At 51.9% G+C, this 26,953-nt stretch overlaps 10 protein-coding genes across 10 annotated transcripts; 4 read left to right on the forward strand and 6 right to left on the reverse strand.

The window, feature by feature from the left end:
* Window positions 1–249: 249 nt before the first annotated feature.
* Window positions 250–4,783, reverse strand: PV08_03523 (uncharacterized protein; the record flags this gene model as incomplete). The annotated part of the gene is made up of 4 exons (XM_016377875.1): window positions 250–3,700; window positions 3,748–4,030; window positions 4,083–4,476; window positions 4,529–4,783. The coding sequence occupies 4 exons, from the start codon at window positions 4,781–4,783 to the stop codon at window positions 250–252; spliced, it is 4,383 nt and encodes a 1,460-aa protein (XP_016239445.1).
* A 1,801-nt stretch (window positions 4,784–6,584) lies between these two features.
* Window positions 6,585–7,738, forward strand: PV08_03524 (adenosine deaminase; the record flags this gene model as incomplete). Its single annotated transcript, XM_016377876.1, has 2 exons — window positions 6,585–7,217; window positions 7,280–7,738. 2 exons carry the CDS (start codon window positions 6,585–6,587, stop codon window positions 7,736–7,738), a joined length of 1,092 nt encoding a protein of 363 aa, XP_016239446.1.
* A 78-nt stretch (window positions 7,739–7,816) lies between these two features.
* On the reverse strand, window positions 7,817–10,471 carry PV08_03525 (uncharacterized protein; the record flags this gene model as incomplete). Its single annotated transcript, XM_016377877.1, has 3 exons — window positions 7,817–10,246; window positions 10,292–10,396; window positions 10,463–10,471. The coding sequence occupies 3 exons, from the start codon at window positions 10,469–10,471 to the stop codon at window positions 7,817–7,819; spliced, it is 2,544 nt and encodes an 847-aa protein (XP_016239447.1).
* A 402-nt stretch (window positions 10,472–10,873) lies between these two features.
* Window positions 10,874–11,599, forward strand: PV08_03526 (uncharacterized protein; the record flags this gene model as incomplete). The annotated part of the gene is made up of 1 exon (XM_016377878.1): window positions 10,874–11,599. The coding sequence occupies one exon, from the start codon at window positions 10,874–10,876 to the stop codon at window positions 11,597–11,599; it is 726 nt and encodes a 241-aa protein (XP_016239448.1).
* A 1,121-nt stretch (window positions 11,600–12,720) lies between these two features.
* PV08_03527 (uncharacterized protein) lies at window positions 12,721–13,753 on the reverse strand (the record flags this gene model as incomplete). Its single annotated transcript, XM_016377879.1, has 2 exons — window positions 12,721–13,010; window positions 13,060–13,753. The coding sequence occupies 2 exons, from the start codon at window positions 13,751–13,753 to the stop codon at window positions 12,721–12,723; spliced, it is 984 nt and encodes a 327-aa protein (XP_016239449.1).
* A 999-nt stretch (window positions 13,754–14,752) lies between these two features.
* Window positions 14,753–15,940, reverse strand: PV08_03528 (uncharacterized protein; the record flags this gene model as incomplete). The annotated part of the gene is made up of 2 exons (XM_016377880.1): window positions 14,753–15,507; window positions 15,562–15,940. The coding sequence occupies 2 exons, from the start codon at window positions 15,938–15,940 to the stop codon at window positions 14,753–14,755; spliced, it is 1,134 nt and encodes a 377-aa protein (XP_016239450.1).
* A 766-nt stretch (window positions 15,941–16,706) lies between these two features.
* Window positions 16,707–19,772, forward strand: PV08_03529 (uncharacterized protein; the record flags this gene model as incomplete). Its single annotated transcript, XM_016377881.1, has 5 exons — window positions 16,707–16,750; window positions 16,810–16,919; window positions 16,972–17,285; window positions 17,335–17,632; window positions 17,686–19,772. The coding sequence occupies 5 exons, from the start codon at window positions 16,707–16,709 to the stop codon at window positions 19,770–19,772; spliced, it is 2,853 nt and encodes a 950-aa protein (XP_016239451.1).
* A 1,640-nt stretch (window positions 19,773–21,412) lies between these two features.
* On the reverse strand, window positions 21,413–22,449 carry PV08_03530 (uncharacterized protein; the record flags this gene model as incomplete). Its single annotated transcript, XM_016377882.1, has 2 exons — window positions 21,413–21,951; window positions 22,191–22,449. 2 exons carry the CDS (start codon window positions 22,447–22,449, stop codon window positions 21,413–21,415), a joined length of 798 nt encoding a protein of 265 aa, XP_016239452.1.
* Window positions 22,450–23,029: 580 nt separating this feature from the next.
* PV08_03531 (uncharacterized protein) lies at window positions 23,030–24,185 on the reverse strand (the record flags this gene model as incomplete). The annotated part of the gene is made up of 3 exons (XM_016377883.1): window positions 23,030–23,792; window positions 23,848–24,085; window positions 24,155–24,185. 3 exons carry the CDS (start codon window positions 24,183–24,185, stop codon window positions 23,030–23,032), a joined length of 1,032 nt encoding a protein of 343 aa, XP_016239453.1.
* Window positions 24,186–25,180: 995 nt separating this feature from the next.
* Window positions 25,181–25,731, forward strand: PV08_03532 (uncharacterized protein; the record flags this gene model as incomplete). Its single annotated transcript, XM_016377884.1, is given in 3 exon segments — window positions 25,181–25,324; window positions 25,329–25,482; window positions 25,532–25,731. Coding segments are annotated over 3 exon segments (498 nt in total).
* Window positions 25,732–26,953: the final 1,222 nt, after the last annotated feature.

Here is a 26,953-nt window from a genome sequence, read left to right on the forward strand (position 1 = left end):
CCGATGGCATTGGCATTACATTCGCAACCATCCCAGGCCTCCATTCCACCATAAAGACACGGTCTCCCATTAGAAATAGATAAACATACATGTAGCCACTAACAGCTGGGGAGCAGCTCTTCAATCATGTCATCAATGTCATCCTGCACGGCATGATTTCAACAACTCCAAAGAATGCTAGGGATGGAAAATTTCGAGTGTTATTTGAACAGAAGCATAGTGTGTCGTGGGTCTCAATCAAGGAAATCTTCAAGCCACCGTGGTTTGACCGGCTCCCTGTTCTTCCTCTTCCAGTCGCCTCCTCCAGTTGGCCAGATTGTCGCTGAGCTCGACGCCTTGGCCTGTGGGTGTTCGTTCAGAGTCAAACTGTGTGCTGATGCGATAGTTGTTTCGACTCGTGCTTTCCCACTGAGTTCGCAGAGTTTCTAGCTCTGACGCTAGGTTGTCCAAAGCAACAGACCCTCGTTCATCCCTGCCGAGGTCTTCGTTGACGGAGAGATCCGTCAAGGTCGAATGGCTCTCATCGCGAGTGTGACCGATGATTCCATTTGGCAGTGGCTGCAGTTGCGATTGCCGTCGGTAGTTGCCCACAGACTGGCCGACCTGATCGAGAAGCATAGTAACTCTGTCCTCGGCCTCTTCTGCTCTCTTTTCGAGCATGGAGTTCTCTGTTTTCAGCTGTTCAAGCTCTTTGCCGTATCGCTGCGAAGACTGTGACAGCTCCTCGTAGCTCCTCTTCTGCTTGTCACGGTCTGCTTGAACAGACGCGAGCTCGGAGCGGAGCGACTCGATGTTGCCTTCCAACAGTTTGATTTGTTGGCCGGTCTGCGTCTTCATCTCGTCAATCGCAGATTGTAGCTGTTGTCGCTCGTTGTCCCAAGATGAGGTGTCCATGTTTGCATTAGACATGGCACTGGCGCTTCTAGCGCTCTCAAGCTCCGTGGTGAGCTGTGAGTTCTGGGACTTGTACTTTGTGAGCTCCTCCTTCATCTTCTTCAACATCTTCTCGGTGCCTTTAACATAGTGCACTGCGGATTGATAGTCGTTCTCGAGTTGTTCGAGTTTCTCCTTGTAGGTGCTATCGGCTTCCTGCATCCGAGTTTCGAATTGACTCTTCGTCTCCTCGTGGGCCTTGAGGCTTGCTTGTAACTGTTGATCTAGCTCTCTGAGACGATTCTGCTCTGGAGTGCCGAATCGAGAGCTGGGAGAATGGTCAAAGATTGGTGACCCTCTCATGGTGGATCCATTGATTCCCCGTTCGCCCAGAAGATCTTTGAGGGCACTATGTTGAACAGCCAAAGCGCTGGCATCCCTTTGGCTGATTTCTAGAGTCGATCTTAATTCACGCAACTCGGACTGGTGGTTCTGTGCATCCCGAAGGGCAGCTTGTAGTTGTCGTCGGATCTGGAGAGCTTCGCGATTTGACTGCTCTTGATACGCTTCCAGCCCTGCTATCCTTTCTTCTGCGTTACGCAGCTTTTGTGCGGCCTTGTCAGCCGCTTCCTGGTTACGTTTGGCCAACGCTGACGCTTGATCAGCACTTGCTCTCAGCGCCGCCAGCTTCTGTTCCGAGACTTCGTCATGCTTTGACGAGGCATCCGACGACGATATTCTAGCTAAGCCAGCAAGCAAAGCTTCTCGATGTGTTGAAGCCTCCTTGGCGTGGGTTTCGGCGAGCTCCTCAGCGTCCCGCAAGCGCCTGGATGTATTCTCGAGCTCAGCAACCCTCTCTTCATGCTCGGCTTTCAGTTGAGATAGTTTGCGTTCGGAGACTTCTCGGTGCTGACGTTCTTCCTCGAGCTGGCGTTCGTATAAACTTGCTTTGCCTGTAGAAGCTGCCACTGCCGCTTCCAAGGCGGCCATCGAAGCAACGTGAGTCGAAAGCCGTGACGAAGCGTCCTCATGTGATCTAGTCAGAGTTTCGTGCTCAACCCTGAGATTCCGCAGCTCATCTTCGAGCTCAGCTCGTCTTCCAGCTTCAGCGCGTGCCAGACTCTGCGCTTCATGTAGTTCCGCCCGTAGGCCTTCGAGTTCGCCAGGATTTCGACTCTTGCTGAGCTCTTCATATCGAGTTTGCAAGGCATCCAAGGATTCCTCTGCAAGCTCTCGAGCACGTCTTTCGGATGTAAGATCGTTGGAGAGTGAATCGAGCTTCATCTTGTGCTCGGATTGTGCAGCCAATGCTAAAGCGAGTCGCCTGCTCAAGTCGGTGAAACGCTCTTGCTCATCTGGCTCGTGGGCGGCATCTGGTTGTGGCGTACTTCGCTGGCTTCCACCGTGAGCAGCAAGTTTCGCACGAGCATAAGCTGCTTCGGTCACGGCAGCATCACGTTGATGCTCCACCTCGGCCACACGTTTTGCCATTGATGATGCCTGTACCTCCATGGCTTCCTGCATCTTAATCATCTCTGTTCGCATGTTCACAAACGCCTCCATGAGCGGTCGATCATCATCCGCAACTTGGGTGACCACACGATCGTCAAATGTAGGGCTCGAGGTCATTGCTGCATTGTAACCTTGCTTTCGTGCCAATGCTAGCTCTGACGCATACCAAGCATTGGTCTTCTTCACAGATTCCAATTCTTTCAACAATGCTTCTTGGTGCGGATTCAATTTTGGCGACTTCGGTTCATCGACTATACTTCGTAGACTTCGAGCGTCACCTTCGCCATGATGGCGGCCCGAGGATGAGCGACCAAGAAGACCGTCTTCAGTGCTATCGATCGAGCTTTGAGCTCGCTGCGAGCGCAAGGATCGCTGCCTTGCGACGCCGTTGCTGACCAAGGGCGCGGCCTCACCGGCTTCCATTGCCTTGGCTTTGCTCTCGGTTCTTTGAATCGGGGTTCTCCGACCATGAGTGCTCGGGCTGTTCTCTCGGCTTGGTCTGATGTTCTCCTTTTGGACTTCTCTGATAGCCGGAGCCTGCACCATTGTCTCGGTGGGGATATTGCGGACTGAATCTGCTCCTGCGGATGGACCTCTTGTCTCGACCGGCGGGCCGTTGTACTTATTCTTTGGTGCATTTGCGGGTGACTGGGCCCCATTAAGGCGTGGTCCCGGAGCTTGCCCTTGTGGCGGAGGGCCGGCAGGGCCTTGAGCGACGGAAGCACGAGGAAGTCTTGAAGCTTGCTGTTGGGGATCTGGTCGCTGAACAGGGCCACCTGTGAATTGCTCACGGGAAACACTCGGGGCTCTTTGACCTTCTCGCGACGTCGATCGAACTGGTGGTGCGGTGCTTCTAACCTCCGTACTCGTGCTCGGTCGTCTAGTGGGGCTAGCTGGGCCTTTCATATCGACAGGTGCATCATTAGGGTACCTGATTTTGGCCGTGTCCAGGATGTAGACCATGCTTAGTTCTTCAGCGTTGCGCGGTGCAGAGCTGGGCTCGCCGGCCAGCACAATAATCTTATCTCGGTACGCGGTCATACTGTGTCCAGACCTTGGCGACGGAGACGGGCCCATATTCTGGAAGGTATACCATCTTTTTGAGCTGATTCGGAATGCTGCGAGGTCACCAAGATCAGTGCCTTCCTCAGTTCTACCGCCGAAGATATACATAACATCCCCAACCAGCGCAGCGGAATGGCCTTCTCGAGGAGCTGGAATATAGCCGATGCAATCTTCTTGTTTCCAGGAATTTGTAACCGGACTGTAGGTCCAAACATCGTTAAACCACCGCGTTCCATTCGTGCCACCGAAGCTGTGAGGGTCAGAATGATCATCAACTTCAAAGTCTCGCAAACTTACAGGAACAGCTGGTCGTTGTAGCTCACAATGGTATGATTAGTTCTCGGAGGCGGTACCTTGCCGTTGGCAGGAAGCGAATCGGTCGAGTTTTCAATCAAGAACTCCCACTGATTAGAGGGATTTTGCAAGGCGTTCAGGTCGAAAGCTATCAAATCATTGAAAAAGTATCCTTCAACTTGGCCTCCAAAGATGTAGATTTTGGAACCCAGGATGTTGAGCGTATGGCCGTATCGTCCAGACGGACGGGGTCCAGGCGGCGATGCGCGGGACCATTGTCGGGAGGCTTCGAAAGTCAGTAAAGGGGGGTCCTCGGCAGAGAACGTGATGCGACTCACAGGTATTAAGCAAGTATAAGGTATCATCAAGCACATCAGAGTCGTCCATTTTAGTGTCACCACCAAAGACGATAAAAGCATTGCCCACAAGAAGAGCAGCGTGTCCTACGCGGGGGCCGGGCCCTTCGGAGACCGTTGCAATAGGGTAGCAAGCGAGGTTTCCACCTCCAGACTCGAGCATCCAGAGATCGCCCCTGACCATGGAGCCATTGATCAAGCCTCCCATAATGTATATGTCGCCATCCTTGGAAGCGACCGCGTTGACAGCAGCGCCATAGCGAGGGAAAGGGTTCGATTGTGGGGTCGTGAAGTTCAGCCTTCGCTGCGACCAGGGGTATAGAGCAGCATTAGGAACTTGAGTTAACTGACCACCAGTGGCAGTGGATGGGCGCGCCTGCGTAACACGATCAGCAATTAATCGAGCGACAGCGAAAGGACAAACATACTCCCGACTCGGATTCCGACCTCTCTCGGCGTTGGTACGAAGGCCCGCCTGCAAGACTCGAGTTCATCGAGTTCATCGAGCCGTTGGGAGCAGCGTTTGCCGGGGCAGGTGATTGCGTTTGTCGGTCTCCAGCTCGTTCGAGGACGCCATTCTCTACTGTTGGAGCAGAAGTTCCATCGGAGGTATGAATCTTGCGACTTGCGGGAGGAAGGCCCGAAGCTGGCGCGCTCTTCTTCGACTTGAATAGAAACGCCATGGTTGATGGCCGTCCTCGCGTCTCAACGAGCAGGAGTGTACAGATCTGCGGCGCGCAGCTACTCTTTTCATGCGGCAATGTCGAGTTCCTGCTCTTTGAGGAACACTGCCGGGGGTCGCAGCGCTCGTTTCAGGCTAACGGCGAGCCCGACTCAGGCACATTTCATTGTTCGTCTTCGGGCTCGGTGGTGAGAGAGAGGGAAGAGAGAGCAGAAGCGTACTGATGCAATGCTCCAGGTAAGAAAATTCGGGAGGTTGTAAAAGATGGCCGATGCGCCCGCTCTGTCAAAGTCCCCGACGCGACGAGGTGAGCGCGATGCCTTTGGTCTTCTGACGCTTGGAGAGAGTAAAGGAGAGTCTGTGCGTGGGTGACGCTTGGATGAGAGGCTGGTGCCGGGAGGGACGAAACGACCACGGGACGCTGACAAGGGTTCGACTGACTATCCCAGGGAATTGGTGGTGTCCACGGAGTTTTGGTGAACAGGGAGGGAGACGAAATCCTACAACGTGTGCAGAAAGAATACAACAGGGGACACGGGGTGCAGCCGTCCTCGTGATAGCGACCTGTAGTTGGTGAGGAAGAAGTTCGCAGGCTTCGCGTTCGCGGGCACAGGCTCGGAACCGGGCGAGGTGATTGGGATGGGAGGGCAAAAGATGGAGCACCAACTTCCAGGATCTTGGTCTGTTTCAGCGTCTCCTTTCTGGTCTAGCCGGCCACGCTTATTTGAATCGCTGGGCACGGGCAAGTCAGAGGCGGCTCTGGTGCCCCTCTAGGCCTAAGGTTCCGGCTCCCGGGCAGCCTATAACGCGCGGATGGCGCTGATCAGGCTGCCCCTAAATCGCCTCGCCACCTATCGAGTCGGGGCACTCGATTTGAGGATGGGCTTATTCCTCTCTCCCTCAGGTACCAGGTACATAACTAAGGTTAATTACCAGGGTAAATTCGAGTCCTCCATCCCTTGCGCTTCGAGTACTGGTACTTAAAGATCTTCAACCCTACTGACTTTTCCCCTGAATCACCGCAGTACTAGCCACCGCCATGGAGCAGAGTGTCCGAAATAGTTGTGGGAGATCATCTCGAAAAGGAATCCCTGCGCCTCTGCTGTCAACATTCTGCCACCTCACATCGTCTCCCGTCCATGCACAACAGCTGTGTGAGAGCGCATCATGCGGCCCAGATCCGACACCTCGTGTACCACACAGAACCTACACAATCCGATGGCTACAAGAGCGCGGTTTTTGACACCTCCATCCACCCACCCACACACACACCCACTAGTGACTACGAGTGCCTGATCGCTGATTTGTGGATTTCTCCTCCATAGCCTCGCTGTCGACTCACTCACGTGATCCGCTTATCACGGGCAAGAAGCCGTTATCACAGCATCATTGGGTATCTCGTCCACATCCTTCCCGTGCTCTAAAACATTTTATCACATTCTTGTTGCCTCGTCTTGTCAGCTTCTCAGGCACTTCATCAGCACCCGATGCGTTCAGGCTGTGTATCATATTATTAGAAATCCTGAAACAGCTTTCTCACCTCTCCGGCGGAACCAGAGAGAAGGTATCAGCACCCCAAAACAGGCCAGGCACCCGGTGTGCGAACGACGACGGTGGGTGAAGCAGCATCCAGGTTGGCAGAATTCGCGCCCTACGCACGCTCATTTCAGCCCCGTTGACTCAGGCTCTCGGCAGATATTGGCTATTCTCAGACTTGTCGTAACCCTAAATCAACGCGGGGTCATTGCAGGCTCAGTTTTTGGTCCGACACCTCACAAACAGGACAATCCACCACGATCGATATGTCGTCGGACCCAGCCGCTCCGCAGGTGCAAGATGGCGACGACATTAGAACCTTCATCGAGGGGATGCCCAAGTGCGAGCTCCACGTCCACCTGGAGGGCTGTCTCACGCCCAGCCTGGCACGACGACTCGCCGAGAGGAACAACCTTCCCCTCCCACCGTCCCTATCGTCCCTCGACCCGTCTCAGACAGGATACTCCTTTCACGATCTGACGTCCTTCTTAGCCGTGTATTACCCCAACCTCAGCGTGTTACAGACCGAGCACGACTTTCGCGACCTGGCCTTGGACTACCTGACACGTGCCCACGCGCAGAACGTCAAACATGTCGAACTGTTCTTCGACCCGCAAGCACATACGTCCCGAGGGGTACCATTCCCCACTGTCATACGAGGATATCGTTTGGGCTTGTTGACGGCGCAGCGCACTCTAGGCATCTCAGCAAGCCTGATCCTTTGCTTCTTGCGCGACCAGTCCCCTGAGTATGCCATGGCGACCCTGATGGAAGCCTTACCCTACAAAGATGCCGTCATTGGCGTAGGTCTGGACTCGGACGAGCGGGATAATCCACCGTCCAAATTTGCTGCTGTTTTCCAACGGGCCAGTAAGGAAGGATTCCTGCTGACTGCTCATGTGAGTCCCTGGCTTCTGCTTACCTCCGCGCATCCTCATCAGTACTGACCATGTGGGCATAGTGCGACATTGACCAAGCAAATTCCATCACTCACATCCGTCAATGTATCAACGAGATTCAAGTTGACCGTATTGACCATGGGACCAATATTGTCGAAGACGACTCGCTGGTCGACATGATAATATCCAAGAACATCGGCTTGACATGCTGCCCTGTGTCCAATTCCGTTGTGACTGCTGATTTCAAGGGACGCGAAATCCTCACCCTCCTCCGCCGCGGTGTCAAAGTCACTATCAATTCTGATGACCCGGCTTACTTCCGCGCTTATGTCAACGAAAATGTCGAGAAGTTGGCGCGGGAATCGGATGTGACACGCAAGGAACTTATTCAGCTACAACGAAACGCATTTGCCATTTCATGGATTTCGTCCTGGCGAAGGAACCATTTCCTCGCCCTTCTGGACGATTACGAAGCTAAGATGATACAGACTCCCGCCCTGGTGAACGGTGCCGGCAATTGAGCATACGGTGGGGAATGTAATTCTCATGGTCTCATGCTATATATGTACCGCCCTCAGCATTTCTCACTCTCTTTTTCTCTAGAAGGAAATTTCGTCAAAGAACGTTGCCCGCAGTTGTACTATGGCTGCGATCTCGAGGATGAATTCCTGCAGAATCACAGCATTCGTCAGTATATGATTAAGGGTGGCTTGATGTCGAGGTTCACTGTCATCCCGACTGATTGGGGTGGCGGTGCCCGAATCGTGAGCTTGAGTTAGGGACGGGCGAAACGGTAGGGCATCAGCCTCAGGGTCCTGCTTCCTGCCTGCATGAACCGGCAGAGACGCTGTTGCTTCCGTAGGCGTCTTGGTGTTGTAAATATCAACTTGGGTTCGGAGCAGCGATGTAGTGGAGGGCGTTATGGGCCGGGCCGCTTCAGGGGCTGCCGTTAAGCCGTCGGTTCCATCTGTTGGCAGCGCTTGGCGAAGAGGCGACCGACCCAGAGCACGTTCGGCCAGATCTGCTCGATGACTGCCAGACCCTGATAGCTTACTGTCTATAGAGCCAAATTCGGTTGGTGGGATCGGTCTCCCTCTAGGAGTAGCCGGTCTCGACTGTGCCTTAGGCGGCGAGATACTTCTTGTTCTCATCGTGGACCCAGCAGTCTGCCCAGATGAGGTTCTTGGATTTGCTGGTTGTTCTGGTGCATCTTCTGATAGTTCGTGTCTTCGTAAAGACATCAGTTCATCCCATTGAGGAAACTGGGATTTCCACTGCGTGGCTTGGTCTGCAAGCTCACTTAGAATGAAAGTGATGTTGTACGCAGAGTGCTCCTCTAGACGGCCTTGGGCTCCAGGTAGCAACCAACCTTGAAGGTCCATATACTCGCAAGCAGTCAAGGCGACCAAGGCTTCGGTGAGATATAAGTTCGTGACAGAATCATTTGCAAAGAAGTTTCGCAGGAGCTGTGTAAGTGCCTCGAATAGTTTGCATTCTGGCGCAATAGTCATGCTGTTTCCATTGACCAAATCAGCATCTGCTGGGGCAGTGACGAAACAACTATGTTGCTCGAGCAGGACCTGGCAATCCTGCAAGGCATCCTGGTAAGATTGGTCTAGCTCATTGTCTAAATGATCTTTGCCAACCGCTCCAGAATACTCAAACAGTTTGTGTAGGTAGGCGTTCAACGCATCCACCCCACTTCGCACTGACTGAGTAGATGCGACCTCAGTTCTGAAGAGGATCAGTGGTACGTGACAGTGGTGTTTGCCGATGATAACCGACAATAGTTTGAGGCAAGCGTTGACTGTCTCCGAGTGACTAGACTTTAAGCTCATCACCAGCAAATCCAGCAAGTTGAATAGATTCGGAGAAGGGCTATCAGCAGTCTCAGAAAGCGCCTTCAACTGTTCGATAGATTTACTGCGGCTGACAGACATGCGCTGTCGTCGATGAGATTTGTCCCTGGAGACTCTCGGGGTATGTGGTGATGCTAGGAGATATCCCAACATTCGGTCAATGAGCTGATAGTGGTCTACTGCCAGAAGCATGCGAGACAAATGGGTAATAACTGCAGCTGTCGAGCCCCCTTCAACATCAGATGACTCCAGCAGTGAGGGATACAGGAGTTGTTGCACAAACAACACTTGGAAGTGGTCTAGTAAGGTGTCGCTAACCTCGAGTGATTTGCAGTGATTGAGCGTGTCTTGCCAGAACGCCAGATATGAGAAAAAGGCTTTGACGGCTTGTGGAGAGTCTCGTGGTGATTCGGCCAGCGAATCTACTGTCTCTGAATAATCGGATAGAGTGACGATAGCAAGCTTCGAAGACCGGGCAGCTAATGATGTCGACTGTCTGCTCAGCCTACTGTACAGAGCACCAAGGCCACTAGCCATTTGTGGTGCCAGATCGCTTTCGATCATCCATGTCTCCAGGGGTTTGAATCTAGAAGCAGTCTCAGTGAGGTAGAGTAGTGCCGTCCGTGCGAAATCGCCCACTGGGCCATCGTGGTGAACATACTGCACCAGGACGAAGAACAACGGAAATTGACTTCTCCTAGTCTCGTCAATGCCATTTCGGCCACGGGTATTTTCTCGATCTGGGTAGAACCAAGCTGGAAGAATATCGGGGTCCAACCTGATCTTTGTGGCGATCTCGAAAAGCAGTTCAACCAAGTCTGTTTCTAATCGTTCCTCAACGATGACTTGCCCTCCTATTGTAGCGTAGCAAACAAGGTCTAGTAGCGACCTAGTGAACAACTTGCTATCTAGTAAACCCTCAGCCTCGCCATTGATTAGAATGTGGAACAGCTGGGCGGAAAGCTTGATGATCTCGGTGTTTCGAGAGGACACGGCTAGTTTCGTGATGATAATATAGGCCTGGCTCGAGGCGACATAACGCAGACAGGAATGCGGTGCAGCTCGGCGGGACTCGTCGTGGAGGATGTTCTCGAGACGTTGAAGGAGTTTCGCGGTATAGGTCAAGGCCGACTCCTCCTCGCGCTCAACCGCACCCCCTCGCCAGGCTTGCTGCGATGGTCAGCTGGGAAGACGACAGAGACTCCGTGTGCTTACAGTAAGTGCATTGCAGATGCTTTTGCAGGTAGCAAGGCGCTCAGCTGGGGTGTTGGTTTTTTGTTTCGTCGGCGACGTGCCGGAGCCTGCAATCAGGCGCGTGAGCTGCAGGTCGCGCGCCGTTAGACTCGATCATCCTCGTACAACTTCGAATCTGCTGAGAGCACTCACAATATCCATGTCTTGTGACTCATATTGCAGGTCAAAAGTTCTGCAAAGAGTAGGGATGCTGCGCCTCTGAAAGGATGCCTGGAGGATGTTGTCGACACATGCCTGTTGACAGAAGGTGAAAACAGGTAAGTGTGAGGGACTTTGGTCACTTGAATGTCGCAGCTTCCAAGTCGCATGACGCGAAGATGCCTGGTGAGCCTACGAAATCGCCATACCCAGCAATCATTGAACATGGATATACGATATAGTGTCGACGAGCCTGTCTCCGTCTCCGAATCTCGATTATCATGTCTCGCATCGCTGGGCCCTTGAAATCCCTGGCGGAGAGCAGCAGCTTTGATCTCTACGTGGCTGATCTTCAGCCTTATGTCGAGGCTCGCTCCTACTATTCAGGTGTTTTCTATGACTATGATGGCTAAAGAAGCCGCAATCGCCGGGCACGATACTGCTGCTGCTCCTCTTTCGACGTTGGAAAACCATGTGGACAGTGTGCACGATATCGAACAAGACTTTGGCCAACCTACCCACGAGGACAGGTTGTCAACGACAACACCCCCAGGACAAGATTCCGAGCATGGCCATTCACTGGCTCGGATACGTCCCATCACACGGCACCGTGGCTCATCAGTGTCGACCTTCTTCAACGGCTTGTTCAGCACTGCTATAGCAATCACGACCTTGGGAGCCAGCATCACATTCTCGTACGTCCTGTCCAACGGCACTGCTCCGCCGACGTCGAAATCTCCAGCATTCTCTCAATACCAGGTCCAACAGTTCCTTGCCATAAGTTGGCTGTTGTTTCTGCTGGCCCTGGCCTTTGCATCACTTGGATCCACCCTATTGACATTCTTCAAGAACCACTGGATTGCGGACTGGGATGGTGCAAACGGAGAGACGTCCCAAGTGACTGTTCAGCTGTATGCAGTCGTCGCTAGTGGCCTTCTTGGTGGCTTGATAATTGGTGCTTTTGCCCTCTTGTGCCTAGTTGTGATGGCTTTCTCTGCCGGAGTGGGATGGGCAGCACTGTCTTTCACTGCGTTCTTTGGCCTGGTCATCCTCTTCGCTGTAATGCATCAGATACCTTGGTCGTGGAGGCGTGAAACACCATCTACCCCGACAAAGCATCGTTCTGCATGAGACCTGCTGTTTGTTGGACAAGCCCCGTTGGCTACCAAGAATACGGCTGTCACTGTACTTCATCAAATTCTACCCCGGGGTAGGTCCAACCAACATAAACCAGTCCTTGTGTACCGCTAACAAGAAAGCCACAATCACAGGGTGGCCCCTGACTCTCACGAAGTCATCGTGGGACGCCGGGCTTGGGGCCCAACAGATCCTAAATTCAAGAATGTTCTTTGTAGTCCTCGAGAATGGTAAAGGAGAAGTAAGATATTGGACAAGAGGGATTGGAGTGAAACAGAAATTCATGATATAGCATCCTTCTATTGTAGGTCTGAACCTGTATTACAGATGAGGAGCCAGGGGATTGATCTACTCCCCAAGCAGGCTAAGCAGGAGACCGTTGCTACCCTCGGTTCGTGAAGTGAACTCGGAGAGCTCATCTTCCACTGTCCATACATACATAGATGCATATGCTAGCAGCCACAGTCAGTCACATTGAGGTGGTGCGACGGATCCGCGGATTTTACGATGATGAATCGTAAAGTAACTCCACCAGTCGATGTGGCCTCGGATTCAACGGATTCATACGATAGACATGACCGTTCCGTTTCACGGCCGCAGGAGTAGCCATTTCTGGGTCGTTTGCTATATAATTGAACCCAGCGAGTCGATCGCATGCACCTGCAGGGGCTCACTAGCACAACAGGTGGTTAGAAGTGCTCGTTTGCTGGACTCCGATTGTGAGGCCCCGGGACGAGATATTTTCGCAAGACAATTTCTGTGGTTGTGGCTAGGGACTGCCCTTGTTATGAGCATTGCTATCGCGGCGAAAAGAGATTCGCTACCGGCGTACTTTGCTCTTGTTGCAGGTGGAGGTTGTCGAGCCGAGGATATGCTTTCGTTCTAGCATCGTTCTTTGGTCATCGATTGCAGAGACATGTTGCTGATGAGAGTTCTGATGGCAGTCAGATTCCGACACCACTCGTATAAACTTGTCATAATGCCTCTCTGAAATGAAATCAAGCACATGCTTCTTCCAGATTGCGCTCAATGAAATCGATGCATCTTGCACCTTTGCGTAGAGTCATAGACAGGATGTAGTCAATTGGACATCGGGTTGCAGGGTGAGCGTGAAATCAATCAGAACTATCATCGCTGTCGGCCTTCCTCTTTTTGCCACCTTTTGCCTTTTTCTTGGGAGCAACTTCATCGTCACTGTCTTCGCTCTTGGCCTCCGATTTAGCTCTACCCTTCTTTGAACCTTCATCGGGCACACTTTCACATATTTCGGTCAAGAAATCAAACTGGCCATCTTTCATCAATGCGGCCTTGAGATGTTGTGCCGTCACACGCTTGGAGTGTTGGCCCTTGGCTTCTGCAGCCCCTTTCATCACTAACGTGATCATGAATAATTCAAGAGCTTTGGCTGATGGAAGTTAGCATCACAGACCCGCAATTGAAAGGTCAATACTTACAAACAGCAGTAGGAGTAGCTTGAGCCACTTTTCCGACATCCTCGTCTGCTTGCATGATACGCTTGATGCGTGCTACCGGAAATTTGGTTCTCACGTCTATACCGTGAGAGGGATCTGTGGTGGCAATGGGCATGACCGGCGGGGCGGCGGAGGGTTGCTCCATTTTGACGGGGATGCCACTTCCAGCACCGTTGGGGTCGTAACTCGAATTGAGTTCCTCGGCCGCTGCCCGTCGAGTTCGAGGCATGTCGGCGGGTAGTTGACCAAAGGTTTCTGAGTGGAAGGGAAAGGACTGTTGCGGGTGTGGTTGAACAGGATAATTTTGGTCAAAAGGCTGGTGAGTCTGTGGTGGGGGATGATATGAAGAATTAAACTGGTCGTAGGAATGTGGCAAGGTTTGTGAGTGGCTTGACGAAGGAGCTTGAGTGGGTATGCTCGGAGTTCGGAAGGCCTGTGGTGAGTAGGACGATGACGGGTTGGATGGTCGCGACGCGAAATAAGACGTCGACGGGGTGGTGGATTGCGGTGAGAAGAATGGCGAGGCGTCATAGGAGCCACGAGCCGAGACTGGGAAGTCTGCAGGCACCTCTGGCTCTGGATGGTACGAGGGGATGCGCGTGAGTTTGGGCGGTGGATGGACGCCGGATAAGTTGGGGGATTTGGGCCGGTAGTTAGTGTTGTTTGGGTTACTCATTGCTTAGGGCCTCCGTAGCGGGCTGGCGGGTTTTATGGTGGTCGCTGGAGGGACTCTGGGCTAAGCAAGACATGTTTTGAGTGAGAGAGTCTTTATGGCCGCAAGATGTCTTCGTTTGCACGCGAGGAGCCTTTCATGATTCCAACGACAGGTGAAGGTCAGTGACGGCAATCAGGGCAGCGGACAGTGAGCAGGCGCGGTGTGGTCACGTGTTGGGTGTCAGGTGTTGGTGGACAGGGCTCGTATTCGTATCTGAGGTGGGAGCCAGACACTAAAGGTACTGTACGCAGGGCAATGGGATGAGGTGAGGGGTTGTTGCGCGATCGAGCGCGGGCACATGCTGCCTTTAATAACCATCGAGCCGGGCACCATTGCTGGATCATCCGCCCTGAAAACAAGCCACTCCCGATTGGCGATTGGCCCAGTCAGAGGCCAACTAGACGCTCCTTGAGGAACGCAGCGTCCACTCATAATCTCCACCATTTACTGTTCACTACGTAGTACGACTCCATATCCAGATCTTTTCAGGGTCGCCCGGGCCAAGGCGTCGCACATTGTCGATGTTTGTGCATCACCACCTTCAGCCTCACCGTTTCTCTGACTCTAGGCCGCAGTCAATGTTTCGTCGTTCGCCTCTGTATCTTTCCATGGAGGCGCCATGACAGTTTCTGTGACTGCGCCTCTCTTGATCTCGACTACTTCTCCATGCGTCCAATTCAGCGCGCATGTCAGAGCACGAACCGCCACGGTGAGGTTTGATCTTGTTTGATTACTCGGTAAGGGTGCGCCTGCACTGCATGTGCATTCATCATGGATTCGGATGTCAGCAATTTAATACTGCCAAGTGATGACAGAGCAAGTTGGAGATCATCATTCCAGAACAATTATTGCAAACCTAACAACCCAGTGCCATCATCACTGTGGTCGTCAGGAAGCAACCGGAATGGTCGTCGATGAAAGCAATCTGAAAAACTTGATCTAATCTGATGGCTATGATACCTAACCCTTCAATCTCTCTGAACTCGACGCTAAACTTGATGACATGATGAATTCGGTCATGATATCCAGGCCTTGCAACCGTTCTTCTATGCTCTCACCAAGAAATAGATTCACCACTGGCCATGCATGAATTCCTGCCTCAAACTCCGAAGCTTTCACAATGGCTCCGCCTTTTTTCATGTGGTGAACCATGTCCTGGATGCCCGGTCCAAAAACTTCTTCAGCACCGTACACCACACGGTACCCATTGAGTGGTGACGCCTGTCTCCATCGGCCAGTGTTCAAGCCTGGGGAAACCACGCTGTCCAACTTAGCCGCCTCTCCAGCATACTGTTTGGCGTAAACGTGCAAACTATCCCTGTCTAAATAATCACTTTTGGTGTTCTGGTTTAGATCCGAAATCAAGTGTGTCCAGGGCGAAAGCAAAATGGCAATTCCTGGTCGGTTCAGGGACTGGCATTGAGGGTCCTGTTCCAAATGTCCGGGTTGCAACAGCATGCTCAAGACCAAGGTGGCTCCTGCAGAGTCACCGCTCACGCAAATCTTCGAGGCGGAGCCATTCCCGAACGTCTCTCTCAGGAATCTATACCCGGCGCGAGTCTCGTTGAATTGAGTTGGCCATTGAGCATCCGGCACAAGTGTATATTCGAGCGCAAATACAGCGGGGTTTTTGAAGCCGCTCTCTTTCAGCCGAGTGGCCCAGGCCATCAAGAACTCCATGTAGAAGTAGGCCGACCCCATGCTGAACCCGCCGCCTGCAAGTTGTCAACACCCGCTCGGCTTGTGCTTGCCATCCCAATGCTACTCACCATGGACATAGTAGATAATGATGTCCGGTTCAATCTCTGTGTTTTCAACCATCCACAGGCCTCGAGCACCGTATCTGACGACCTCTCGATGGAACATTGGACAATGAAGGTAGCCATGCCGTAACAGACGAAAGCGAAAGAATGGATAGACCACCCACTTAGAGAAAAAGACTCTGCCAACGCTTGCAGGAATACTTGCGAATGCGTATCGCACGCAACGGATGACTACGTCCTGGAAAAGGCTGGCATGCGCCGCAAAAGGCGACTGTTGATGCTGTTTGATGAGATATCTCTCCCGAATCAATTGATATGGCAATTGCAGAACTGGGTGCAAGGATAGGTGAGTATTGAGCAGCCACTGTGAGTAGCTTGTCAACATACCTAGGAAGGGAATGACTTTTATTATCACGACAAGAAGTTCAGCGGACGCCACATGTAATAGCAGCTGAGGAATTAAAAAGATAACAAATGCCAGACAGTCTAGTCCATTCACTGGCCCGAGAATCATCATCCCAAGTCGAGGTGACTGCTAGTGAGCAGAGGCGGAAACATGAAAGAAGGGCGACAAGGTTCAGAAAGAATCGATTTGAGGTAGCGACGTTACAGTTCGTCGGTAAAGAGTATGTAATAGGTATGGAAGATCGTACCAAGTACCTCGTAGGGTGACAGAAATAGATGAACAGAGGATTGACGGTTGTGCACCTACCTACATAAGAAACCGTCTGAAGATGATACTCGACGCTGATGACCAGCGATCCGCATTGGTGGTGATCTCATCGTCGAGCCTGATTGAACGCAGTCAGCCCTAACTTAATCTCTTGAGGCGGGATTTTGAATTTTCTGGAGAACGGCCGAACAAGGCTGGGCCTTTAGCCTTGCAGTTTGCGAAAGAGTAGTCGACCCGTTTGTGGACTGCGCTTCCTGTCGGCGTGCAGAACCTGTGCTACTGGCATTATCACCATGTCACCACCATTTCTTATAAAATAACGACACTTCCGCGACCGTCTCATGAACAACTGATTGCCATTCTATATATGTCGGTCAATGGCGTTTGATCACAAGCGCGCAGCCGCCATTTTGCCCAGATTCCTCAACTTCGAGTCTTCCTCAACCGACACGCCCTCAGAATTCTACCATCCTTCGTCATGGCTTCGGTAACATTAGATGCCTCTCTGGTCGAATTGGCCCAGTATGTTCCTGGTGCACTGCAGGCGTCGCTGGCCGTTTCAACTAACTACCTTACTGCAGTTCTTTACCGATGGAAAAGGTGCCGGACAAACTTCACTGTGCCACTTGTCAAGAAATCAATCTCAACGCCTACAAAACCTCGTGTTGTGACGAGTCAATTTGCGAGTCTTGTTAGTCAAGTTTCATATCCCCTGGAGTGATAGGATCTAATTGCCACTTCAGGTTTTACTCGCGCTTGCGACACCAGCTGTCCTAAATGCGACCACAAGCCGTTCACTGCCGACACCTGCAAACAACACCGTTCTATGCGAAACACAGTTAAGGCTTGGTTGAAGCTGCAACAGAAGGAAAAGGCAGAGGAACTGGCTAAGCCGGCTGTTGCCGACGAGACTCTACAATCAACTTCAAGGCAAGAAAGCGTGGAAAAAGCCGTTCAGGAGGAGAACCCTGTCGCCGAGTCAATTATAGAACCGCCAGCCACAGAGGTCGACAGTGAAGATGCGGGTGCTGCTCCTGATATCCAGCCATCAATAGAGGTACTTTCATTGATTTGTTTGGTTTATTCAGTCTCTAACCGCTTACCAGGACCACGACCTCGAAGATGCTGAGCATCTAGACGATGACATCGATATCCAAGTAGACCTGGATGACGACCACCGTGAAATACCTCTGCAGCCTGTCAAGAACGTCGAAGCCTCTGCCGTTGATCAAATCGCGCCTCCAACTGGCCCAAAAGCGCAGGCACGCGAGCAATTCAACCCGGACCTTGATATGGGTGGAATGGATTTTCAGAACATGATGAATGGCATGAACAACATGGACATGAATCAAATGATGCAGATGATGGCAGCCAATGGAATGGGAAGTTTCAATCCAATGATGGGTGAGTTTGCCGCTAATTGTTCTTCTTCACATCAACTGACTTTGAGTGTATAGGGATGCCTATGGGGATGAGTCCAATGTCGGCCGGTATGTTTGGCAGTTTTGGAGGTCCGAAGGGCATGAATGGAATGAATGCTATGAACATGGGAATGAACTTCAATCCAAATCAAGGCATGTTCTGGAATAATCAAAACAACAGTATGTGGCAGAATAATAATGCAAACGCATTTCCGAATGCCATGGGCGGTGACTTTGGCCCAAACTATGGTTTCAATGTCGACTTCCAACAATCATACTCCAATGGTGATTTCCAAACTGGTTATTATCGTGGCTATGGCCGTGGCCGCGGTCGGGGCCGTGGAGGTTACGGTAGAGGTCGTGGTAACTTCTATCAGTATTCTCAATTTCAGCAGCAACAGGGATTCTATAATGGCCCCGATCAACGAAGTGCAAGGTCTATGACAACCGAGGATCGTCCCAACGATACTGCAAGCGATCAGAAAAACGGCGACAAGCTCGATGATACAACACACGAAGACGCCGAATTCGCCCCGGGTGGCCAAGACGAGGTCCAAGAAGCTCTTGGAGAAGATTATCAGAAGCAGCCGATCGAGGAGAAGCAGACTGAGGATGTGGCTGCCGCTGCAGATGGCACTGTCCCGCAAGTTGTTGACCATGAACAGAAAAACGGGGGCAAGGACCCAGCACAAAGCGAAGAATATGCACCTATTGAGACATTCGAGTCGAGAACAGAGGAGCACAGAAACGCCAACGGGAGTGCTGAGATGCCAATCCCGGAAGCTTACAGTGAAGATCTTAAAGGACCCATGCCCCCTCCATCTGCGCCTCTAGGTCCATCAGCCCAATATGGGGGTCGAGGTCATGGTAGATTTTCGTCCCGTGGTCGTGGATCAATGTCCATGCCGAATGGGCATTTTGCTCCGTCAGTAAAGCCATTCACCGCCCCCACTGAGCCAAAAGGGGTTGGTATTGTAGGTGCGCCAACAGGTCCTAGAGCGATGCGTGAGCCTCCTGCAGCTGCTCCGGCGCCCTCGAGGCCAGATTCACGTGCGTCGGGCGGAGGTTTCCAGATTATGGGCAGAGCGTCCAAGGCGCAAACACCGCGGTCACGGTCTCGTGAGAGCGCAAGGATCTCAAACCGAGACATTGAGGGTGATGCTACTGAGGATCGCTCCAGGAGACCGTCGAGACAAGACAGCTACGCCAACTCAAGGCATGATGCCGATGAACAAGACTACCACGACCATCGCGATAAAGACAAGCGATATAGCAAGTCGAATGGGGCTGGCTATGATGACTATGAACGAGACTACCAAGATGTATCTCGCTCGGGCTCCATTGACCGCAAAACATCGAAGCGGAGTCGTGATGATCAGGACAAGATATCGAAGCACCGATCGTCAAGATCCAGACGGTACGATGAAGTCGATGGCAACGGCGACTACGAAATGGAAGATCACGAGGATCACTACGCCGAAAGCAGGAGTAAACACCGAAGCAGCAAGTCGTCAAAGTACGATGAGCGAGAACGCGAGCGAGATCAGTATCGACGCGAGAAAGGTCGCGAGCGAGAACGGGATAGGGATAGAGATCGGGACCGAGACCGGGACCGAGACCGAGACAGTCATTTGGACCGAGATGGCAAACCACGCGAACGGGACGGTGATAAAGACAAGGATCGTGACCGCAAACGATCCCGACATGATCGACATCGTGAAGACGAGAAGAATCACAACTATGACTATGACTACGAGCACGAGGCACAGGATCAAGAGTCACGACATCGTTCGCGGCGGCACAAAAAGGACCATCGTCGTGATGTGGACGACGGGGATGACCATGGTACGGCTACGAGTACGAACGAGCGCTCATCACGTCGGTCGACACCTTCAGTACAGCATGCCAACGCGGAGCCGGAGAAGGATCCTCATACTCTAGAACGGGAGGCGAGAAATCGTGAGCGAATGCTGAAGGAGCAACAACGGCGCGAGAAGGCTGCAAAAGCAGGCGGCGGTGGTAGTGGCAGTGGCGGTGGCGGGCGGAGAGTGACGTACAAATATGAAGACGAAATCGAGAGGGGACTAATGGAAGGTGAGAGGGCGACTGCACGGTGGAGATGAACGACATTGATCGAATTCGACGTGAGGATTTTCGTCCATCAGACACAAGACTGGGCATGTCGACTGGTTGATTGGGCTGGTGGTTGAAATCCGTCGCCCTTTCTCTCTCTCCACGTCGAATGGCCTTCTGCCCACCTGAGTATGACCATGCCGAAGGTGGAATGCACCGTGCGGAGCACACACACCCACACTCTCTCGCTCCCTCTCTCTCTCTCTGCCTTGCGCATGACGGTCTTTGCTCGGTCAACGATAGCCGCGGCCTGCAGAAGTCAATACCAAAGATCAAAGATCAAAGATCCAACAAAACTTCCATGACGGGTAATGGGAGTTCCAACAATTATTGCGAACGACGGCTTAACGCTGCAATTGGCGTGTGAGAGTAGCATGAAAAGTCATAACGAAGAAGGGCAGGAGCGGCTTCAAACTCACACCAAGACAAAAAGAAAAGAACAAAAAAAAATCGCTTGCTCTGCTCTTGACACAGAGGCAGTACAGGTCATCATCTGGTCCGGGGTCTGACTCTGTCTTGTATACTTCCCTCCTACACTGCCTACCTGCCTTGCCTAGGTACCTGCCTACGCGAGCAGAGTGACCGCTTTGGCTTATATGGGGTGTTGTTTGCAGAGAGGAAAATTCACACCGACAGCTTCTCTTACTCATGCTTTTAATTGGTTTCGACCATTCTTTTCTCATTCTCCTGAAAGCGAGTGCGCACACGCCCGCTTGCAGATGTATTATTGATAGAGAGGGCGGAAACGTTCTCTCAATAAAGGGCGGAAACCACGGCAGGGAAGCGCAGTTCCGATGGAATGGGCTGGGTGGGAGGCTACCTTGGGCAAAGGGCAGAGGGCACAGGACTGAGATCCCTGGAATGAGATCCCCGACGATTCTGCAAAGGCTGGTATTTATCACTAGATGGGATTGGTACTTTTTGGTACTCTGTGTGTCCTCACAGGTTCTTCACTCCGACCCTTGGACAGGCCAGGGGGAAAAAAAAGAGAAAAAAGAAAAACAAAACGAAATTCAGGGTGGCTGTGATTTGCAATTGTCACGGTCATTGTCACTGTAATTGGTACCTGATGGAAACAACCACAAGAAAGCACAGGCAGTACTAATAGAGTACCAATAAATAGTACCTTAGATACCTACCTATATTGGTCAGGAAGCTGGCTACAGGCAGGTAGGGAGGTACCTTTAATCGACTCCCTCCTTAGGAAATCATGACAATGTCTCTATCACAAAGCTTTTTCTTCTGGGGTAAATATTTACCAGGGGCCCCCCCCCTTTCATCATGATCTTGTCGGCGTCGATGCAATGCAATTCACTCATCAACCACTCGCTGGCGTCGATTTCAACGTCATGAATCGCCCTTCGTGTACGAGTAGATATATGCGAATTAGGTAGACAATGGATAACACTACCCACGTAGACCCGAGTCAGGGGTCTCCTCTAATGTATAACGTATAAAGTCTAACCCTCTAGTGGATTTGATCACACAAAAATTGCCCTAATAGTGGTTTTCCAATCACAGGTCCTTCTCTCAACTCAATCTGGGAGAATGAACATGTAACCAGGGAGACACGGACGCGGACACGGGCACGGGCACGGTTGGTGACTTGGGTTTATGAAATCGAGGGTCTTCAGCAGAGGGCAGTCAACGCAAGCACACCCATACCCATCCCCACCACCATCGTCATCACCGTTGAGACAGAGTCTCCCGCTCTCGCCCTCACGCTATCGGAGCCGCTGTGCGAAGTTTGACTCGCTCCAGAACTACCACCTGTGGTGGTGGTGTTCGTCGTCGTCGTCGTCATCGTCGTCGTAGCATTGCCACCACTGTTGCCGTCGCCGGAAGTGGTGTTGTTCCCAGGGATGGATGCAGCGGTTGCGGAGGACGAGGATGCTGTCGTCGAAGAAGACGAGGCGGCAGTTACGGTCACGACGCCAGTCGCGGTGACGAGGGCGGAGTAGATGTCGGCGCTGCCGTCGTTGGTGTTGTTGTTGTACGAGTTGCCCTTGTCGAGGCCGTTGCTGGAAGAGTAGTCGACGCCAGCGCAGTCCGGGCGCCACGAACCCAGGTCGACGCCTTCCTCGACGAAGAAGCAGTTGCCTGCCGGTACCAGGAGGCCGGCCGGGGACGGAGCGAGCGGAGAGCAGTCTGATGAGAGGTAGATGCGCACTGGAAAAGAGAGCGAACGTCGTTAGTGTGCGAGTATTGGTGTCGGTGTCGATTGTGTGTTGAAGAAGTGAACGGTGGCAGTGGTGGGTATGGGAATGTACAACGTACAATGATATTACATGTACAACCACCCCCCCCCCCCCCCCCCCCCGACAGAGACACACACACACAAAAGGAGAGACAAAGAAGCCACAGAGAAATTTTACACTAATAACATACACAAGGGGCGTGTGACTTACATGTACACCCTTGGTCGATCTGATTCACGTAAAGCGCCACCGTGCCATTCGGGAGCTGGTGACATGACGTATCTGCCTGCAGAGCATTCGGGTCATTGTACGACTGGAAGGACGTGCCGGCGTTGCAAGAAGAGTGTTCGAAGAACGTAAGTGCAAGGGCGGCATGGGCGACGTGTGGCGCAAAGAGAAGTGTAATTGCAAGCAGAGTTGCGACCTTACTCGACTGCGAAAACTGTCGAAAAAGTCCAAATGTCGACATTGTTGTGGGAGGACTCAATAATGAACAGGAGTAGTGGCTGGTTGGAATTGCAATCACGACAGAGAGGTAGTCAGGAAGTGTAACCCAGATACCTAGGTACCTGGATGCTGATGATGCTGATGATGCTGAGGTGGTTCGCGACTGGGTGGAGAGGGGGTCTTTGATATACAAGGATCAGAGTCTTATACCAGGCTTCGAGGCATGGCGGGCGGGTAAACGACGCAAGTCCGCGTCGTGTACAAATTCTCCGTGGTTAAAGGAGTGGTTTCTCGCGTGGTCGCGTCGATAAGAGATAGTATCGCAGTGGTTGCGTGTTCAAGAGGATAGCGAGATGGTTCATCGGCGTTGCAGATGCACGGACCGAGTGTTTGTAAAATTGGAAAAACTGCCAGATGCGGCCTTGACAGCAGTCAATTGACCGAATTCCCAACGTTCCGAGATTGATCAGCAATTTCACTAAGGCTTCTGGAATGTCAACAATGTCATGCATCAAATTCATTCCTAGCCTTGCAGGTAATAATGCCGCTAATACATCGGATCGTTATGCTGGTCGTTCAATCATCTCCTGCTTCGCAGAACATCATCGTCTCCGGGATTTTGTCCACATGGACACAAACTCGATCTTGTCCTTGACCCCTAATCCCACTCGTTTGACCCGGCCCAGTCTAGCCAATGCCTCGGCAATCTTATCTAGAAATGCTCGTTCTTCCTTGGTCGTGGGACCTTCGGAATCTTCACCACCCACAAGCGTGTCGGCATCACTCCCTGTGCCGTCAGACGCCAGAGTGTCGAGATAATTTGTTGTATATGACGATGCTTTGGCCACTGCTGGTTCCGGGCTTCTCTTGGACGTGTTGTACATGGATTCTGCTATACGGATCCGTATGCAGTGACTCGGTCTACTGCACAGGTTCCACAAGAAAGTGAGGTAGGAGTGCGGGATCGGTGTTGTGACGTCGGCAGGTGTAAATCTCAAACTGACGGGAAAGACTTTTGTTCGTGGTGGTGTGTTCAAGAGACTTGGACTCATGGGCAGGATGCCTCTTCCGTTGGACGTGGTACATTCGGGGAATACCACCAGAATACGGTTCGGGTTGCGTGCAACCAGGGCACCTATATCAACCAACTTGGCGCCCTCTGGAGGATTCAGTTTTGGATACGTGAAAGACCGATATACAGCCGTGAAAAGCGAGATCGGTTCGACGAGCCTCGTGTTTGGATATGTCGCCGCATAGATCGGGTCGAAGATAGCAGCCAGGTATAGTGCGTCTATGGGCGAAGCATGTGATGAAGCTATCACTGAGCCAGCCTGAGGTATCCGGGTGCTGTTTTTTGCCAATGACCTGTGGACATCAGCACGCATAGTCATATAAAGATGGGTGTGTAGTAGAGCCATACCCTTTCTTTACTCCATCGATTTGCAAGTCGATCCACCATATCCCCGGTATCCCCAGTATACACCATAGTGATGCTTTCCTTCCCAGTACTCCTATAGGCATCCATTGTAGCACCAGGAAATATGATATTGCAAACATCAGAAGTACCGGGACACGGAAGATGAAGAGAAAGGTATGGAAAGGCAGAGCGATGCCGGCGGGTTTGTGAGGGATTGGGAGGAATGGCGCAATGCCAGAGCCTAAACATGACGGGTCAGCAACAAGAAACGCAAGTGAGTGCTGCTTCTGTGGGCATATCCAAGACATACCTTTGTCGCGGAACTGAGAGAACTTCTCCATCGCGGACTTGTGGCTTGTACCTCGAGAAAAATATCAAGGCTCTAGATTTGAGAAGAGAATTGAAGCATTACCGTCAGAGCGACGAATCCATAAAAGCGGTCGGAGTGAACAACGAAATCAGCACCGGCGAACTAGCGATACATGGCAATAGAAGGCGTCGTGGGATGATATGGCCAGGGTTGGAGAAGAACCGCGTGTGGTACAGGCCGATCTAAGATTCATCGGGCATGGTGGGAGCAGGACTCCATGCACGACTCGGCTTCGGTGGTTCGATGATGATAAGTGAGGTTGGTATGAAGAGACGGATGTGTTCGGTTCGTTGCTGGAGGGAAAAAGCAGGACGAAGATTTTCACATGCTCCTCCTCATGAACGCATCATCCAGTGCATCGAAAGAACCGCCGGATTCGGGTCGATGCTTCGTCTTGGCAATGATGTTCATACGAGTGCAATAAAAAAATAAACCAAAGCGACAGAATGCTGCTCACGCTGCCTTCAACCACGCAGACTCCGACAACTTCTTTCCCAGCTTGATCTCTACCTACCAGTTAGTGTCCCTCCTCTTGCGACCCTACATGTTCCCAGCACTGCCCTCTTATCCCCAGTCTTGTGGCTTGGTGGGTCACAACGAACCGTATGTAAGGAACGCCCGGTGGGCACGGATAAAGTGCCCGTGCAGCATCGTGCTGAGAACCCTTGTCTGTCCTTCGGATCATGCAATAGCCTCGAATTGTACTCGTATCCCGGCTTACTACGACGCGGAATCATGTTTCGTTGATCCACTACATGAGAGCCTTGCAGGGGATGCCATGACATCCTGGTGTTTTGGCATGTGATAGCTATCTCAGAATGGTGTTGCTTTGCTGTTCTCCATCAACCCCCGTATTCACCTTTATCAGGCATCTCAGCAGTCCCTGTTGCACATTCAATGGCTTTTGCTCCCTATCGACAATTCAATGTCTGTCTGTTCTAGAAGCACTCGTATGACTCCTGGGGAATGGGCTTGCGCCAGAGTTCCAAAACAACTGGAACAAGAGGTGAATATGGCACCAATGCTACACTCATTTCATTCACCAGAGAGGATGGTGGACTTCATGAAAAACAAATCTTTCCTGGACCTGTGGTGCTGCTCTTCATCTGCGTAGGTTCGAGCAGAAGCCATTATCACCAGAGACTTTTCCAGGCAAGAGACGTGGCAGCTCCCTTCAGCATCAGGTAAGGAGGTGTTGCTCCTGCAATTCCAGACGTACAACTCTCCGCATCATTTCAACGCCATACATCAACCACCGATAAGGATGGGTAAGCTGTTCCCGAGACCTAGACGACATCATCCTGGAGTCTAATCCAGTAGGCGATGACAATAAATCTCACCAATCCCGACCTATTCACGGTACTAGCCCAGGCGGGGGACCATCGGACGTTCTGAAACCAAAAAAGAACAAGGAATTTGCGGCATGGGCAGAATACATGGGTGAGGAGAAGGACGAAGCCTTCATCACCTGGAAAAAGCAGATGCAGGAAAGCGATCCTGCCTCAATGAAGAAATGATTGGTTCAGAGCAGAACTAATTCTCCAGAAGGCCGGCCCAGCCGACTGGCTGGACTCGCAGTCCTTTCACGTTTATCATACCAGATACGCCGCACAACGTCAAGGATAACAGGTGGTTGAGCACCGAAGAGAGAGGGACATTCGAGCAGAGTCTGTTGAAGGGCTGTGGAGACTGAAGGATGCAAGTCACATGGAAGGTTGTCAACTCGATTTTTCTCCTCTACCACAAATTTAGATGACACCAGATGCCATTTGGGTTCTCGAAGCTATGTCTCTGGTGTGGTCGCTGCAGTATGGCGCTTCTCACACTTGTTTTCGTTGCCCTAACCAACGTCTGGGGGCACTGGCGAAACCACAGCCGCCGATAGGGCAAGCACCTCATTGAGGAATGTGCAACGGTCAGGCACGTCGTTTGATACTGTGTGATTGCGTTTCCAGCCATATCACTTGAAAGCGGACTTGCTTGTGGGTGGTTGGCGCAGACAGTAGATGAGAATCTGATCCCTGCATATGAGGGGCTGTTAGGCTATCGATGAAGCACCAACGTTGGTCGTAAAGAGGCTAAAATTGTTCTACAGGCGAAAACATATCCAGATTTATCCGCTCGATGAGGCCTCAAAAGAGCACAATATCATGGATAGAGCTCACAGGTCACCAAGATATCTGGAAGGAAGCTTTCAACGGTGGAAGAGGGATTGACTTCTCCAATCGACACGAAGACGAGCCTGGTTAGAGAGGTGGGAGTTGTTCGAGGTACCCACGCATCTTGATGTAGAATTCTCTCGGTTGCTCGCTTACGAGGCTGAATGAAAACCAATCGACACATTGACATGGGCGCACACCGGCCCTCGCTGGACTGATGCTGCGAGTAGAGTGATAGGGACCGAGTCTCCATGGACACTCTTTTACGACCCCAAAAGTGCCTTCATGTAAATACGTTCCGCGGTGTTCCAAGAGAACCCAAGAGAGGCGTCAGCAGAGGTGCGAGAAGGTCGGAATGATTTATGGGGTCTTGTACTTATCCAAGGACAAGAAGGCTCTCGACGTCGACGATGAGGTTGCCCGACAAAGTTGGCCGATGAGGTTGGCCGACGTTTCTGAACAACCCAAGAACTGGAGAAGATGATCTTACCTTATGGAGATGGCGCGGTTTTCGCCGACGACAACGACCACAAAAGCCCAAGGGCGGGATTGTCCACCTTCCTCTTTTCACTCCTCTAGG

The sequence above is a fragment of the Exophiala spinifera genome (genome assembly GCF_000836115.1).
Source record: "Exophiala spinifera strain CBS 89968 unplaced genomic scaffold supercont1.2, whole genome shotgun sequence".
NCBI lineage: Eukaryota > Fungi > Ascomycota > Eurotiomycetes > Chaetothyriales > Herpotrichiellaceae > Exophiala > Exophiala spinifera.